We start from the raw sequence: 15,295 nt of genomic DNA, 5'->3' as shown, positions 1-15,295 counted from the left end.
GAAAGGTCTGCACTCTGCTGGGAATTGGCTTGGCACAGCAGGAGAAAACTGCTACACAGGCAGCGTGGCAGTAGGCAAGACCCCGTCTACCTCTGGCTTTGCCGAAGACTGATGGAAAATCAAAAATCTCTCACCCATGGATCGGTAATGAACATCCGTTGGCCCTTTACCAACACCTTTTCTGAAGATCTGACATGCCTACAGACTCCCAATTACTAGGAACTGTTACAATTTGTGAAAAACAACTCCTTTAAAGATTTTCTTAGAAAGATTTTTGAAAAGCAATTACACCAGGCCCACTGCTAAGAAGCAGCTCTTCTATAACCAGCTACCCATAACGTGGTGAAAAGTAGGTCATCTTTTCACAGAGAACATAAAAAGGGAAAGAATGAGCGAGATCTTTATTCCATGTAGACCACCTTTACTATTTTTCTTGAGAGAGAAAAGATCAAAATAAGGGATAGTAAAGGTGGAAGCTAAAGCGAAAATTTAGCTCTAAATTGACTTAAGTTAGCCCATAACTAGGGATCTGCCTAAGTGACGCCATTTGGGCCTTGTGGTTTTCATTTTACACCTGTGTTGCCACCAAGATTCAGGGTGAGTTCAACCTTAATTAATCCAACCAAAAGAGCCTCCTGATAAAGCACCTCTTAAGTTTATTCTCGGTCTCTTACTCTTCACCAAACTGCAATCAGCCCAACTTTACTGTTTTCAATTCCCCTCTTTCACTTTTCTATCCACCACACCCCCCACAGGAAACTTGAGCTCCTTTTTTCATTTTGCTAAATGCAAAAGACCCAACATGAGCAGCTTCAAAGGGCAGGATTATTTCTTCTACAGAGGCTTAAATCTTGTATTTAAAAGAGCTCTCGTCTTCCGGTTCAAAATTATAGCAGTAATCATAACACAATTCATTATTAATTCATCCAGTAAATACTAATTAAGGCTCTACTATGTGCTAGACACTGAGAATACACTGGTGAAGGAAAAAATACTTGCTATCAGAGCTTACATTCTAGTGGGAGGAGACAGACAATACAAAAAGGAAAGATTTTCTTTCCCAGACTTTAGGATCCTAAAAGTCAGGAACAGGAGAAGGGCAGAAAAAAGATAGCACTCTGTAAGAGGTTAGCTAATATCAGAAGACTAGTGACACCTACCTCTGCAATACACGTAAGTATAATCAGACAGAGTTTGCCACTGTGAAGCCGGTGCTCATCTGTAAAGAAAAAATAAACAAACCCTTCTCTCCATATCATCCAAACCATATTTCTATAGAGAATAAAGATGTGTATCATCACAAAGATCATTTCTACTTTCCCCCTCCCTTCAAAATTCCTGAATGAAAAATCAAGAGCAATTCTTGCTAGTCTACTAGGCAAAAGAATCCCCCAGAAGATTTTTTAGAAAAATGGAGAGCTAACCACCTTCCTGAGAATTTAATTATTATGGTTCCCACTGTCATGGCCCAAATCAGGGCCATGCCCTTTGCTTCCACATCAACCATTTGCTTCTGAATAGTCAGGTCTACTCCCTTCCCCATCCTTTCCCATCTATCAGCTATAAGCACCACCATCTATAGCCATGTCCCACAAAACCTAGAAAGGTTTTATAACTGTTCATAGCAAACTGGCAGTGGAATCAGAAACAAACTGAAAACCAGGGTCCAGCCCCTGCCTTTCCTTGTACTGTGCATACTACTTATGAATGAGAAAGCTGTGAACGCTTCATCATTTCTTTTCTTCCCGCCAAAGTTATTCACTCCACAAATATTTACTTAATACCTGCTACATGGCAGGCACTATGCTAGGCATTATAGATATAGCACTGAACTAAACAAAGGTCCCTGGTCTACCAGAACTCGCATTCTAGTTATTAAAAAAGAAGAAGGTATAGGGGGGGCGCCTGGGGGGCACAGTCGTTAAGCGTTGCCTTCGGCTCAGGGCGTGATCCCGGCGATCTGGGATCGAGCCCCACATCAGGCTCCTCTAATGGGAGCCTACTTCTTCCTCTCCCACTCCCCCTGCTTGTGTTCCCTCTCTCGCTGGCTGGCTGTCTCTGTCAAATAAATAAATAAAATCTTTAAAAAAAAAAAAAAGAAGAAGAAGAAGGTAATCTCAGTAGCAGGGCTTTAAGCCCACACAAATGACCAAGAAAGAGCTACTCCATCACTGCCAATTACCAGAACCAACAGAGTTTATTTACTTCCCAGGATCTTTGCGGGTGAGAGGTGAAATGGAGGCAAGAAGAGGGTCATACCAGCATATCCAAAATGGACAAATGGTTATGATGCTTCAAATTAGCTTTGACAGGACCCAGACTGAAGTCCATTCTAAGAGAAGATCTATTAACAGATTACAGTGCTATAGAAAGGAGCTGATAGAACTCACCCTGACATTAACCTGCTACTTCCTCAAAGATAAAATCAACTAAAACCTGACAATTAAAAGGCATAATGGGGGTTGTAGGCCAGAAATACATTCACCTCTCCTCATAGACAGACACTGCATATAGAGTAATGATGATAATACTTCCTTGACATTCCTCAGGGCTTACATCAGCGCTCCTAGGCAGCCAGCAAAGAAATGCCCTGCCTATGCAAAACTAGATTCACGAGACTCTTCTACTTATCTCTGGCCACAGAGTTTCTCTGGCACTATCCTCCCTTTCCCCAAAAGCTGAAGAGCAACTCCTGTAAAAAAGCCCGCAGCTATCTCTCCACTTAAAAAAAAAGTGTTTCTGAATACAAAAATAAGACATATTTCATTATAAACTTTTCTAAATCAGAGAAGCACAAAAAAAGGACAATAAAAACCAAGTTTAATCATCCCATCCAGATGTCCTGTTAAGATTTTGGTGAATCAACTTTAAAATTTATGCATAGGTATACATATATTTTAATATTTTTGCCTAATGTCTAATTTAAAGGTTGAGCAGATATTCCTCCAAGGTGACAATACCCGAGTCAGAAGAACCTCAGGAAAAAAAGGCTTTGAAAGCAGAGCTGAATCAAGGGAATGATAAACAAAATTCTGCAGACTAGAGAAGAGAGGAACAACAGGGTAGGGGACACACAGGTAGCTTCAACATCATCAATATTTCTTCAGTTGAGAGGCAGGTTCACATTTTCACTTTATTATTATACCTTATAATTTATTCTATTTATTATACTTACTAAAAACTTTATAACTTAATATTCATACATATTAGAAGTATCTTTTTATAGGTATCAAACAATAATATATAATTAAAAAGAAAGAGCTAATATCTGGGGTATTAGAACAGAGCAGAGCCAAGAAACTTTGCTTCTATTACTCCTAAAATCATAATGAAATCCTGTTAGGGCATGCAGAAGGTCAGGGGCTTATTCGCAAGAGAGCTGGGCCAACGTAGCCACCCAGGAGCCATTTTTTCCCCCTCCCCACTCCCTCAGTCTCACAGAAGCCACTTTTGAAATTAATTCTTCATAGTACCTAACCTTGCCCGTTGCCATATTTAGGCTGCCTGTTGGCAAAGACCTAACCGAGCCTGAGTTTAGAGACACAACCTGAGACCGCCCATACTACAATTAATCTCCCCTCAATTCTGCCTTCCATTTTATGTATGACAAAGTGACCAGGACAAACAGCTTTGTATGATCATTAAAGCTAAAAGTAAATTCCAAGGGCCTCAATTCACTGTGTTATATCAAGCAAAGTTACAAGTTCACTTGCAGGGTCACATCTATGCAGTCTCTCTCTTCTGTGGTTGCTGTGACATTTCTAGAGAAAGACAGAGGTTACCCCCCTCCATAAAGGAGAAGCAATGGCCTCAGGAAACACAGATACACAAGAGTCTTGCCATCCTCACCTGTCAGATCTCACTTGCCAAGTCTCAGAGGTTCACCATCCCTGTAGCTCCCAATGGACTGAATTATATACTGGACAGAACTGGCTGGGTTTCTTCCCAATCCCTTCTCACACCTAGCCTAAGTATTCCCCTCCCCTACCATCAATTAAAAGATCACAGGAGGATCATAAACAGATGAAGAGCAGGAAACCAGAGATAATAAACTCAAACTTTTCCAACAGCCAGTCCTCTCCCACTTCCACTCTGCATCTTTGGATGGGTACTGACACTTCTATTTTAAGTGTTAAGGAACACTGTCCCTCTTAATCTCACCTCTTCCTACTGTACTTGGTACAACAGTCCACGAATTCTCACCACAAGCTGATGCTTCCAGTTCTTGTCCTCAAAAGGGAATTCCCTGAAGTGTGCTAATCCCCCCACTTCCCACACAAAAGAGTTTGCATCTACTTACCAAAATCTGCTAAAACGACTTGCTAGTTTTTGTAGAGACCAATTTTTTTTCCTGTTCTATTTTTGAAGTACTCCCCCTCCAGCTCCAGGTTTTCCAACACCACCTAATTGCCATCTGGCAGTGAGAAATCACTGTTTTCCAGTAATCAGGACCATCACCCTGTACAGGAGGCCCCAGCGTTTCATCCTGTCAAAGCTTCAAAGTATTAATGTTGCTCCTTGATTCAGCTAAGTAGCTGCCTGCCACACCCCCTGCTTCCTGAGCCCCCAACGTAGCATGCCTTACCTTTGGTGTCCTGCATGACGATCGAGCTATACTTCAAGAAGGTTATCAGTAGATTACTGGTCTGTACATCTGCATCCAGTGGGAGTTCCACAGAACTTATAACTGGAATAGAACAGATGAAATGCACTTAGCCTACAACATATTCCATCTAACACTTCTACCTACATAGCCAATTTGCCAGCAGGCAAGGAAATCACTAAATAAACTTTTTCCACAAAAGAAGGAGGACCAAGTGCTTATCATAAAACCCTTAGCTACTGTTCCTAGACTTCTAGAGCCCTTCTTACTATCAAGATTAAGGCCAATACCCTTCTCATAATCTAGAAGGGCCAGTCTCCAGGAACAGTGCTTTTCTCCCAACATCCTAAGAAGGGTCTTTTGATTCCACTTCTAGCCTCAAGTAACCCAAAAGTGTTCAGGGCCCTTATGAAGGCACTCGATTTGTACCTAAGGGAAAGATCTGTATTGAATATAAATGAGCCTTGCTTTGATGAGTCTCCTGCTTAAAATAAATGACAATTCATTCCTAATAAGGAGAAATCTTGCTCAGTTTTGAGAAAAAGCCTTTAGGCTGGAAATACCCAAGATGGAATGGAAAAAAGTTAAGGCAGAACTATATTCAAATTCTACTCTTTAACCCCTTTTTCCCCCTGAAAGGGAACCTGCAAAAGAATACCAGACTGAAAACAGGTGGACATTACTGATTGGGACAGCCTGGAAACTGAGTTTTATTTACCCAGCTGCTTGCTATTTCCAAGAGAAACTACCCCTTGTCCCCACTCTCTGAGCCACACTCCTAATGAACAATGAGGGACCAAACCAGGGCTGGGACCCACACAAAGGCCTTTTTTTTTTTTTCCTCTACACCCAACACGGGGCTTGAGCTCAAGACCCTGAGATCAAGAGTCGCATGCTCTACCAACAGCCAGCCAGGAGCCCCCAGAACAGTCTTAACGTAGATTTTTCAAGCTTCGAAGACTTTAAATTAGATTTACACATCCTATTAGCTGTTTTTACACTAAGACATAATATAAAAGCAAAGGAGACTCATGTTGGCTCAGACAAGCTAGAGAATCTATGGCTTTCTGCTGTTATTTTCACCTATAGAAGACTCAGTTGAATTTGGGATATTATTCATAATATGTATTCATAACCATAATGGATCCCTCTGGAGTTATTACAATGTATGCTGAGAACATTTATTAACAATGGGAAACGTTTGCATATAATGGTTCCATAACACACAATAAGCACAACAAAAAGCCTTATGAGAAGAAATTAGCATGCCCAATCCTTGGCTGTGTTCCCACATTTCAGTCCCCCAAAACTAATAAAACACAAATATATTTTTATGTTGAAGTACTAAAAGGTCTTAATTCATACTATGGGTTAATGGCCTGAGACTATCAATTCAAACTCCAGCCTGTTTTGAAGCTCAAGCCCATAATTCTTCCTCTGTCCGATACAAACAGGTATCTAACTGGTAAGTGGAACTTTTTCCCCACTTACACACAGCAGTAACTGGAAAACTGTCTTACATAATATGTAGAAATATAGAAGTATATGTATTTTTAGTTTACCAGAAAGTCCTCTCATGCCAAGGCTGAGTTGTCAAATGTCAAGTCTGAGCTGAGAACAAATGTTACATCTAAACTGCTGGCTTTTAAAAATAATGGCTCCAATGACATACCTTTAAAAATAACTGGGCCACTGAGCACCACTACACATAATTAAAAACCAAAACCTGAAAACAAGGTTATAATGCTTAGGATCCCTACAGAAAAGAAATGAATCAGGAGAGAGGAAAAAGAACAAAACAGAAGGAATAGAATAAAATCCTTCACAAATTAAAATCTCCTTCCTAAAGAAGAGATATTCCTTGATCTTTGGCTTCATAATTCTTCCCAGCAGCCTTTGTCAAGGGAGACAGTCATTTGAAAGTGGGCTGACTCCATTTTCCCACTAGAAAAGCTCACTGTTTGTAGGTAAGTAAGCACAAATCCTGCCATTGCATAATCAAGTGTGTGGGTGGAAGTGTTCACAATGAACAGTTTGAAAGGCAGTTCTCTGAAGCATCCAAACCCCAACATCACATGGGGCTCGGATATATAAATATATATATATATGGCTTTTGATAACCATGGTAACCAAGCAGGCTTCATCCTTAAAGAGAAAGAACAGAATTTCTATTGGATTTTTCAGTGACCTGAAAAAGCAGAGACAAGTAGGCAGTCCTTACTACTTGCTCCTTCTCATTAAGATTTTGGGAATTTGGCTTTCAGTTCTAAACAGATCCAATTTGCTACCATAGACCTGAACTCAATGGCACCTCCCAGACACGCTTCTGTACCAACACCGCCTCACTACCATCAATGGCTACCGCCACAGGTGCTCTACGAAAATTTCAAGGAGAAAAAGCAGACCAAAGAAGGTCATTTCACAGACCGTAGAGAGGCACAGAGAAAGGACTAAAGTTAGATTTCCTCTATTTCTTCACCCAAAATTCAGTCAATATTTTAGGCAAAACATCATGTATTAACAAGGATTATTTTTAGGTTAATATACTCTATCAAATACACTTAGATGACAAACTTCATTGGGGAAAATTCATAATTTCTTTCCTGTTACCTTTTTCTTAAGTCCCAGCCATAAAATTCATAAAGTAGAAATTCTGTGTGGGTGGGTGGGCGTGTTGTAGGGGGAGAAGTCTTAAAAACCCACCAAATTCTCAATTATAACACACTCAGAGCTTATTGTTTTCCCACTGGAAGTGCTAGCAGATACATACCAGTGAGTAAAATCCCAGGTTTACTTTCACATCCATGTACTCAACAAATATTTATTAAGCAGTGACCATGCCAGATACCACCTGGATGGACAGTAGTGAACAAAAAGGACATGGTCCTCACCCTGATCCATGTCCTAGTTCTTAGTCTCAACTCTCACTACCACGAGGTGAACCACTTATTTCTCTGGCCTCAATTTCCTCATTTGGCCAATGGTAACATGAGATAATATTACTATCTTATATTTATTTCAGAGCGATATTCATAGAATATCTCATCAGGGCCTCACAAGCACCCTGAGAGTTTGGCCGGATTGGCATTACTGACCTCAGAAGTCCCTCTCAGATCCAGCACCCTATAATTCTACAACCATTCCCTGAGGACAAGTTAGAGTTATGTAGCTTCTTACACAAAGAAAAACACTTGACTTTCTTTTCCAAAGCTTCCTTTGGGGCTTTAGAAGTCCTGAAGGACAGCACCTCAGAACAATTTCTTAGCTGAAAGAATTAACAACTGTGTTCTTTGTTCAACACAGCTATGCTTACCCTGAAAGATTCAAGATCATATTAATCAAGAAAACAAGAGGTGATGGGCTTACCATCAGAGGAGGGTGGTGTGGTCCCAAGTGGTGTGGCTGGGGTTGTAGGAGCAGGACTGACAGGGGTTGTCACCAAGCCCATTTCTGGATGACTCTGAAAGAGAACAGAAGCAGGCAAGAAAAGACATAACCCAGTTCTGAGTATCCTCTCCATAATATCCTTTCTGGTATTCCTGGCCTCATAATTAGATGGAACGCTCACTGAGGAGGGACTGCTTCTACACTGAGTTCCCTTGAGAACTTGATTCCTGTTGATGCTTACTAAACTCTAATAAGAAACTCTGTGGGCTAGTTTTCTTTAAGCAACTAAGTTTCCATTACATAAGTTTTTCTGCAGAACCACGCACATAAAAAACTGGGGTAAACAAATACATGAGATTATTCCACCAAAAAAAGGGCATCTGCAGTCCTATCTGAACCTGGGCAAGGACTACTCTCATGAGATCAACCTAAAACACATCTATAGACTGTTCTGATTCCCACATAGCTGACTAGTAAGTATAGGCAAGGCAAGTGGATAAGAAGTGCTATAAAAAAGAACTATGCATACAGTAGCCTCCCTGTTCCACAACCAATAAGACATGCAGGGTGGAAGCAGAGACATGGTGGAGACATCCACTGGGACCAAAACATACGACTGCTCTGTTCCTGACCCTCCTTAGCCATCTCTGTCACATCAGCTCTTAAGAATTAAGCTGAGTGGGGGGGCGCCTGGGTGGCACAGTCGTTAAAGCGTCTGCCTTCGGCTCAGGGCGTGATCCCAGCATTCCGGGATCGAGTCCCACATCGGGCTCCTCCGCTGGGAGCCTGCTTCTTCCTCTCCCACTCCCCCTGCTGTGTTCCCTCTCTCGCTGGCTGTCTCTCTCTCTGTCACATAAATAAATAAAAATCTTAAAAAAAAAAAGAATTAAGCTGAGTGGGGATGCCTGGGTGGCTCAGTCGGTTAAGTGTCTGCCTTCGGCTGAGGTCATGATCCCAGGCTCCTGGGATTGAGTTCCACATCAGACTCCTTGCTCAGTGGGTAGCCTGCTTCTCCCTCTCCCTCTGCCACTCCCCCTGCTTGTGCTCCTGATCTCTCTCTCTCTCTCTGACAAATAAAATCTTTGAAAAAAAAAAAAGAACTTAGCGGAGTGGTAGCCACTCCCTTCTCCTCCCCAACAGCTTTTCCAGACTTTTACCTCCCTCCCCCTCCTTTAAAATCAGCTACAGAATCCAGAGAGCAGACAAACATAAGAGGGAACACAAGCAGCGGGAGTGGGAAAGGGAGAAGCAGGCTTCCCGCCGAGCAGGGAGCCTGATTCAGGGCTTGATGAGGGGCTCGATCCCAGAACGCTGGGATCATGACCTGAGCTGAAAGTAGACGCTCAACGACTAAGCCACCCAGGCATCCCCTGTTATCAGTCTTGATAAATAAGTATCCTCCTAGGCAGACCCTAAACCAGCACACTACTTTTTAAGCATGACCTCGTTTTTGTTAAAACTCAGTGATTCCATAAACATCTGCCCTTTGAGAAAAAAGCATAAGCAAATGTTCTTTTAAAAGAAACCTACATACATATTTTAAACGCTCTTTTAGATAAAAACACTTTATCAATTTTTAAAGATGGCTTTCATGGACAGCACTTGCGTTCTCAGCCTGTGCTAGTCCCCTTCTCTACCAACTACTGAGGATATCCTAAGCTGGGCAAGTGACCCAGCACTCAGTATTCTAGGACTTCCTGCCTTCAATGTTGGTAGACCATTTTTTGGTGCCGTTGTTAACAGCCAGCCTTATACTAGACAAGATATTTTTTACTTTTCTTCTCTGGAAATGAGTGAAATAATAAGACAAGTGACTCGGCCTATTTTATCTTTAGTTGTAATTCCACAGTGGTTTAGAAAGCAGAAAGCCTGACATAAAAATCCATACGGGCAGATAATACCAAGGGATTGCCAGTGTGCAAAATGAAGTAATCTCCACTCAAAATGAAGTAATCTCCACTCATCTGGGTTAAGAGAATCAGGAAACCGGTCAAAAGAATTAGTAAACTGGTCAAAGCCATACTTTGCATGCTATCAGACCCACCTGAGCACCAGATGGGGACATATGTACTGGAGGCGGCCTGATGCAAAGACAAGTGACGCGCCACTATTACTACCACTTGCCAGCGCAAAGAGAGGCTTACATAGGCACAGCCGGACAGGCTTTTCAATGGAATGAGTCTGTATGAAATTCAGGGAGAAGAAGGACTGGAGTTTTTAATACAACCAACCTGAGCTAACACTGTGATGAAGTTACGATTTAAATGAACAGCTTCATAAAGTGCCAGAAGGATGGCCTCATTGGTTCTAAAGAAAAAAGAGAACAAATTGGAGAGGCTCTTGAGTGGAAGAGTTAAAACAGTATGACCATCAAGATACAATTTCACCCCAGCTCATTATCAATCCCTTTGTGTTTCTAATGTTCCCTTTATTCCATCGTTCAGTTTATATAAAGGGTATGTAGGCACAGAGTCGGGGCCTTAACTTTAATTCCTTAGGGCTAGTTCTTATCTACTTCATTCCCTATTTTCCCTCTCACTTTTCCACCCCCATCCAGTTAACTCTTTAACTGGCTCAGACACCCAGCCCTCTTTCATTTCATTCCAGAGACAGCTGGGAACCATTTATCAGCTTCATAGGGCTCAACAGACATGACCAAAGTAGTGGTTTCTAAGGGTCCATTCTTGTTTAAAACCCAAGAAACATTTGACAAATCACCATAAAAGTTTGAATCTGTAAAAGATTAGCAAGAGGTAACTTTTCACACTCATACCCAGCCAGAGAGCCCACACTAAAGTTCAAGTCACTGCACAAGAATGTCAGGCACTTACTGTACTGAGATTTTCTCATGGGCATCTGCTATGAACATGCTGCCCACCTGTGGAAGAAGAGAGGCATTGCAGACTTACAGCAGGGAAATGCGAGAGGAGCTCTGGGCTTATGAAGAAGCCTTTGATCAGTGAAAAAATAAGTGGCGTGCAGACTGAGGGAACGTGGAACTCTGGCCCACCAGGCATACAGACCAAAACCGGCCCCCTTTTAAGATCCTCAAAGAATCACAAGTAATAAAATGAAATAATGAGAACTTCACTAAATTGTCTTTCTTTAAAGGGCCTTGAAAAAGAACAAGCAGGGGACACCTGGGTGGGTCAGTCAGTTAAGCGTCTGCCTTCGGCTCAGGTCATGATCCCAATGTCATGGGATGGGTCGGGCACCTTACTCAGCGGGGAGCCTGCTTCTCCCCCTCCCTCTGCCTGCCACACCCCGTGCTTGCGCCCTCTCTGTCTCTGACAATAAATAAAATCTTTTAAAAAAAGAACAAGGAGGACGTTTGCCCAGCTCTGCTTTTCAACGTGTAAGTTTAGTAACCACTGACAGCAAATAAATGTTAACCTAGACCTCATCACTCGGCATCTTTCCTGAAAGTTGCTTACTTGAAGTCAGAAACTAACTCATGAAGAGTACTGCAGAAAGCACACTGATTTCACATCCAACATACAGCCATCTTCAGAGGCATATTTGAGTTTCAGACCAGAAATGTCTATATGAGACCCACTGTCCATCTTTCAAGATCACAAAATCTTTAGTTTGTGTCGTAAGTCTATATGAGACCCACTGTCCATCTTTCAAGATCACAAAGTCTTTAGTTTGTGTCGTAAGCAGGGGAGTCAAATAAGTAAACAGAGAAGGTTGTCTCCAATATGTGTGATTATCTGAGGCACTGAGAAAGATGGCCATCCCTCTAAAAATACCTTTCCATCTGCCTACTGATGTTCCCAAACTATGCAGCTGGAACTTCCTTTGTTTAGTACAAAACTTTTTCTTCCTGGCTAAAAGGCAAGGATTCCTAGAGTAGTTTTATCTAATTCATTTAACCAAATACCAACATAGCACTCATATTGCTCTGACCTCTGAGAGACTTTACTCATATATGCTTCAGAGTTAAAGAGCTTATTTGCAAATCCTTTTCTCAGAGTAAGCTCTGAGAAAGAAGGGAAGACATAGGCATTGGGGAGAACAATTGCCTTTTTCGAGGGTAGAAGGATAGCTGCTTTTGCAATGAACTAAAAAACTGTCTTGCCCTACAGCTGACTACTTGAACACTAATGTCCAAGAAAAAACACTTTCTGAAGCTGTCTAGATTCTAAGACCTACTAGATTTAACTCTTAAAAATTAGTCCCAGGTTACCTGGCCAAAATGCATACAGGGTCAAGGTTGGGAAACCTTGTTCAGAAGTCTTGCCAAATGGACCAATAACTTTCCTAAACTATGGGCCTCTCAGTCCATTAAAACTTTAGAGGAGTAGCATCAAATCCTTTGCATCAATCCATTGACTCCAGGATCAGCTATGAGAAATCAAGAGGCCACAGGAGACAGCCAAGGAGCACTCGGGGGTTGTGCTCACATCTAAACTCTCCTCTTCAATATTCCGCAGGATCAGTCCTCAAACAGTCAGCTCTTCAGGAGGCAAAAGTCTGACTCAATATGTATGCTTTATTAACCTTTAAAAAACTTAATTAATTTGACAAAATCAGTCTCAGAGCAATCACAGCTCTCCCTTCCCTATCTCACTTGGGTTTGGAAATCAATAAAAGAGATACATCTCCAAAAAGATCTGCTCTGAGACACTCTCCCCTCATCATGCCATCATGTTAAACATTTGACCTTCTGAGTCCAAATTTGTCTACCTCTACAGACCTCTTACATTCCTAGCAGGACAGAAAAAAACAAGTCAGACTTACCATATTTGTTAAAGCAGAGAAAAAACCACTCTGGTGTTCCTCTTCCTTGTCTTTATACTGCCTGAACAAAAATAACTAAATTCAACTTTAGTATTACTTATCAAGTATGTCTTTGTCCTTGGCATTCTAGGTAATCAGGGCAGAGCACTCACAGAATTCACTGACTCCAGAAAACAAAAGCATTATGACAATCTAGCCACATCAGTTTCCCCTGCAAGCTGAGAGGCATGCATCTGCTCTCCAGGCAGAATGTATCAAAATGCCTGGCTACTTTGGGAGAGACTCAGAAAGCAAGCTGCAAACGTGTGAAACTACTCTAACATATGGCTGATCCACTTATTTCCCAAACAGACTATTACTTGAAAAGTGTAACAGTGAAATTACTTTCAGGCTGTAACAGTGAAACTCTTGTTTGTTTTTGAAGGAAGAGGAGGGAAATCTGTGAGTTAAACTATTTGTGGAGATGGGGCAGATTTGAAATTCCACATCCAATAGTGTGTGAGCAAAGTCTGAAGAGGAGCAAGCAAGACACTGCTTGGCCCTTGCCAGGATTAGGAACACTTCTGGTTTCCATTCACTGAATACCAGATACCTTCCTCATCCAAAGCAAGAGGGAAAGCGAGCATCAATGAAGAGAGCGCCCAGAAAAGACAAGGACTCTGGGAAGTTGCAGTTGATTCCTGATGAAAAAAAAAGGACCCATCAAACTAGAGCTAATTCAGTATGTTTTCTCTTCTTATTTATTTTTAAGTGTACAAAATGTGGTGCTTAACTTTTTTTACATAGAAAATTATATTTGTAGGATACATGGGGCTAAACAAAAGAGCCTGCTTGTGGCTGGGAAACTAGCTAAAATGCTCTGCAATAAAATACTAAACGTTGCAAAAGAATGTGCCTAATTGCTTAAAGAAAAGATAGGCACTAACCTGATGGTGGCTACTTTTCCCCTGGTATTAGACACAACCCCTGCTACGACCATCACGCTGAGCTAGAGCTAGTATGTCTGCCGGAAGCTAAACCTAAGAATAGTCTTCTAGGATAGGTAAGGGAAGTTCACGCAAGCACTGGAGCAAATCTGTTTTCTACTCAATCAATTCAAATGAAAATGAGACCGTTCCCTTCCAGAACAGTGGACTTACCTGTTGTACTCAGATAAAGCCTGAGCAATCACAAGCCCCATTCCCTAGAAAGAAAAAAAGATAGCACAGATGAAATAAGGGGCTGGTGGTGATGCCAGGCCAGGGAAAACACTGATTACAGCCCCACAGTCCAGATTTTCCTGATCTAACTATCTTAATGTCACTTAATAGAGTGGAGGGAGGGGGCTGAAATGGACCAGCCCAGATCACTGACAATTTCACTGGGATCATTTTTGTCTCAAAAGAGAAGATTACATTAGAATCTTCAAACAAAAAGCTCTCATATGTCTCTAAAACAGTCACAATAAGAGGGACAATGAGTCTCTCACTAAATGAAGGTGCACTCTTTCAGGCCACAGGAGAACAGGACGGTAACAGGAAGCAGCATCCAATAAATGTGAAAGTGACTTATCAACTTTTCCTGTAAAACCTGCTAAACATGATACAAAGATCAATTCAGGCCACGAGGATGAATCATGTATGCTTTTTTTGGGTCCTTGGGTGGCTCAGTCAGTTAAGCATCTGCCTTCGGCTCGCATCATGATCCCAGGATTCTAGGATCGAGTCCCACATCTGGCTCCCTGCTTTGTCAGGAGTCTGCTTCTCCCTCTCTCTCTCCCACTCCCTGCTGCTCCCCCTGCTTGTGCTCTCTTTCTCTGTCAAATAAATAAATAAGGGGCGCCTGGGTGGCACAGCAGTTGAGTGTCTGCCTTCGTCTCAGGGCGTGATCCCGGCGTTATGGGATCGAGTCCCACATCAGGCTCCTCCGCTATGAGCCTGCTTCTTCCTCTCCCACTCCCCCTGCTTGTGTTCCCTCTCTCGCTGGCTGTCTCTATCTCTGTCAAATAAATAAATAAAATCTTTAAAAATAAATAAATAAATAAATAAATAAATAAATAAATAAATAAATAAAATCTTTTTAAAAAAAAGTATGCTTTTTTTTTTCATAAGGGAAATTAGAAGAATGAAGAGGGCAAGATGCCAGACACCTGGTCATCTTCTTTCTCCCTTACTCAGAGATCAAATATTATTTCCCAAACTTCCAAGGACATACGTAGCAGGTATACAGATCATCTCCCATGTTCTAGCTTCACCAAGTCAGGCTGTAAATGCCATCTGGCTAGTTCTACAAGAAGGGATCCCCCATCGGTTAGTCATCCAAGCCTTACTTTGTTGTTTTTGCTTTTTTTTTTTTTTTTTAATTTCAGCTTTACAGGGGTATAACTAACATATAAAATTGTAAGATATTTAAAGTGTACATCATGCTGGGGGTGCCTGGGTGGCTTAGTCGTTAAGCGTCTGCCTTCGGCTCAGGGCGTGATCCCAGGGTTCTGGGATCGAGCCCCATATCTGGCTCCTCCACTGGGAGCCTGCTTCTTCCTCTCCCACTCCCCCTGCTGTGTTCCCTCTCTCGCTGGCTGTC

At 41.8% G+C, this 15,295-nt stretch overlaps 1 protein-coding gene across 4 annotated transcripts in view; it reads right to left on the bottom strand.

The window, feature by feature from the left end:
• ARMH3 (armadillo like helical domain containing 3) overlaps positions 1-15,295 on the bottom strand; it is a 175,387-nt gene that overhangs the window by 131,485 nt on the left and 28,607 nt on the right. For all 4 annotated transcript variants that reach the window (XM_087862761.1, XM_045802937.2, XM_045802938.2 and 1 more), the window contains 7 exons: positions 13,873-13,916; positions 12,734-12,794; positions 10,822-10,868; positions 10,222-10,297; positions 7,970-8,063; positions 4,586-4,687; positions 1,161-1,219 (listed from right to left, as the gene is read on the bottom strand). In XM_087862761.1, the coding sequence (XP_087718887.1) occupies positions 1,161-1,219; positions 4,586-4,687; positions 7,970-8,063; positions 10,222-10,297; positions 10,822-10,868; positions 12,734-12,794; positions 13,873-13,916 (483 nt within the window). The remainder of the gene's footprint in view (positions 1-1,160; positions 1,220-4,585; positions 4,688-7,969; positions 8,064-10,221; positions 10,298-10,821; positions 10,869-12,733; positions 12,795-13,872; positions 13,917-15,295) is intronic.

This window comes from Ursus americanus, chromosome 6, assembly GCF_024610735.1.
Source record: "Ursus americanus isolate L20-20 chromosome 6, mUrsAme1.1.p, whole genome shotgun sequence".
In the NCBI taxonomy this organism is placed as follows: Eukaryota; Metazoa; Chordata; class Mammalia; order Carnivora; family Ursidae; genus Ursus; species Ursus americanus.
This window is presented reverse-complemented; position numbering and strand designations above follow the sequence as displayed.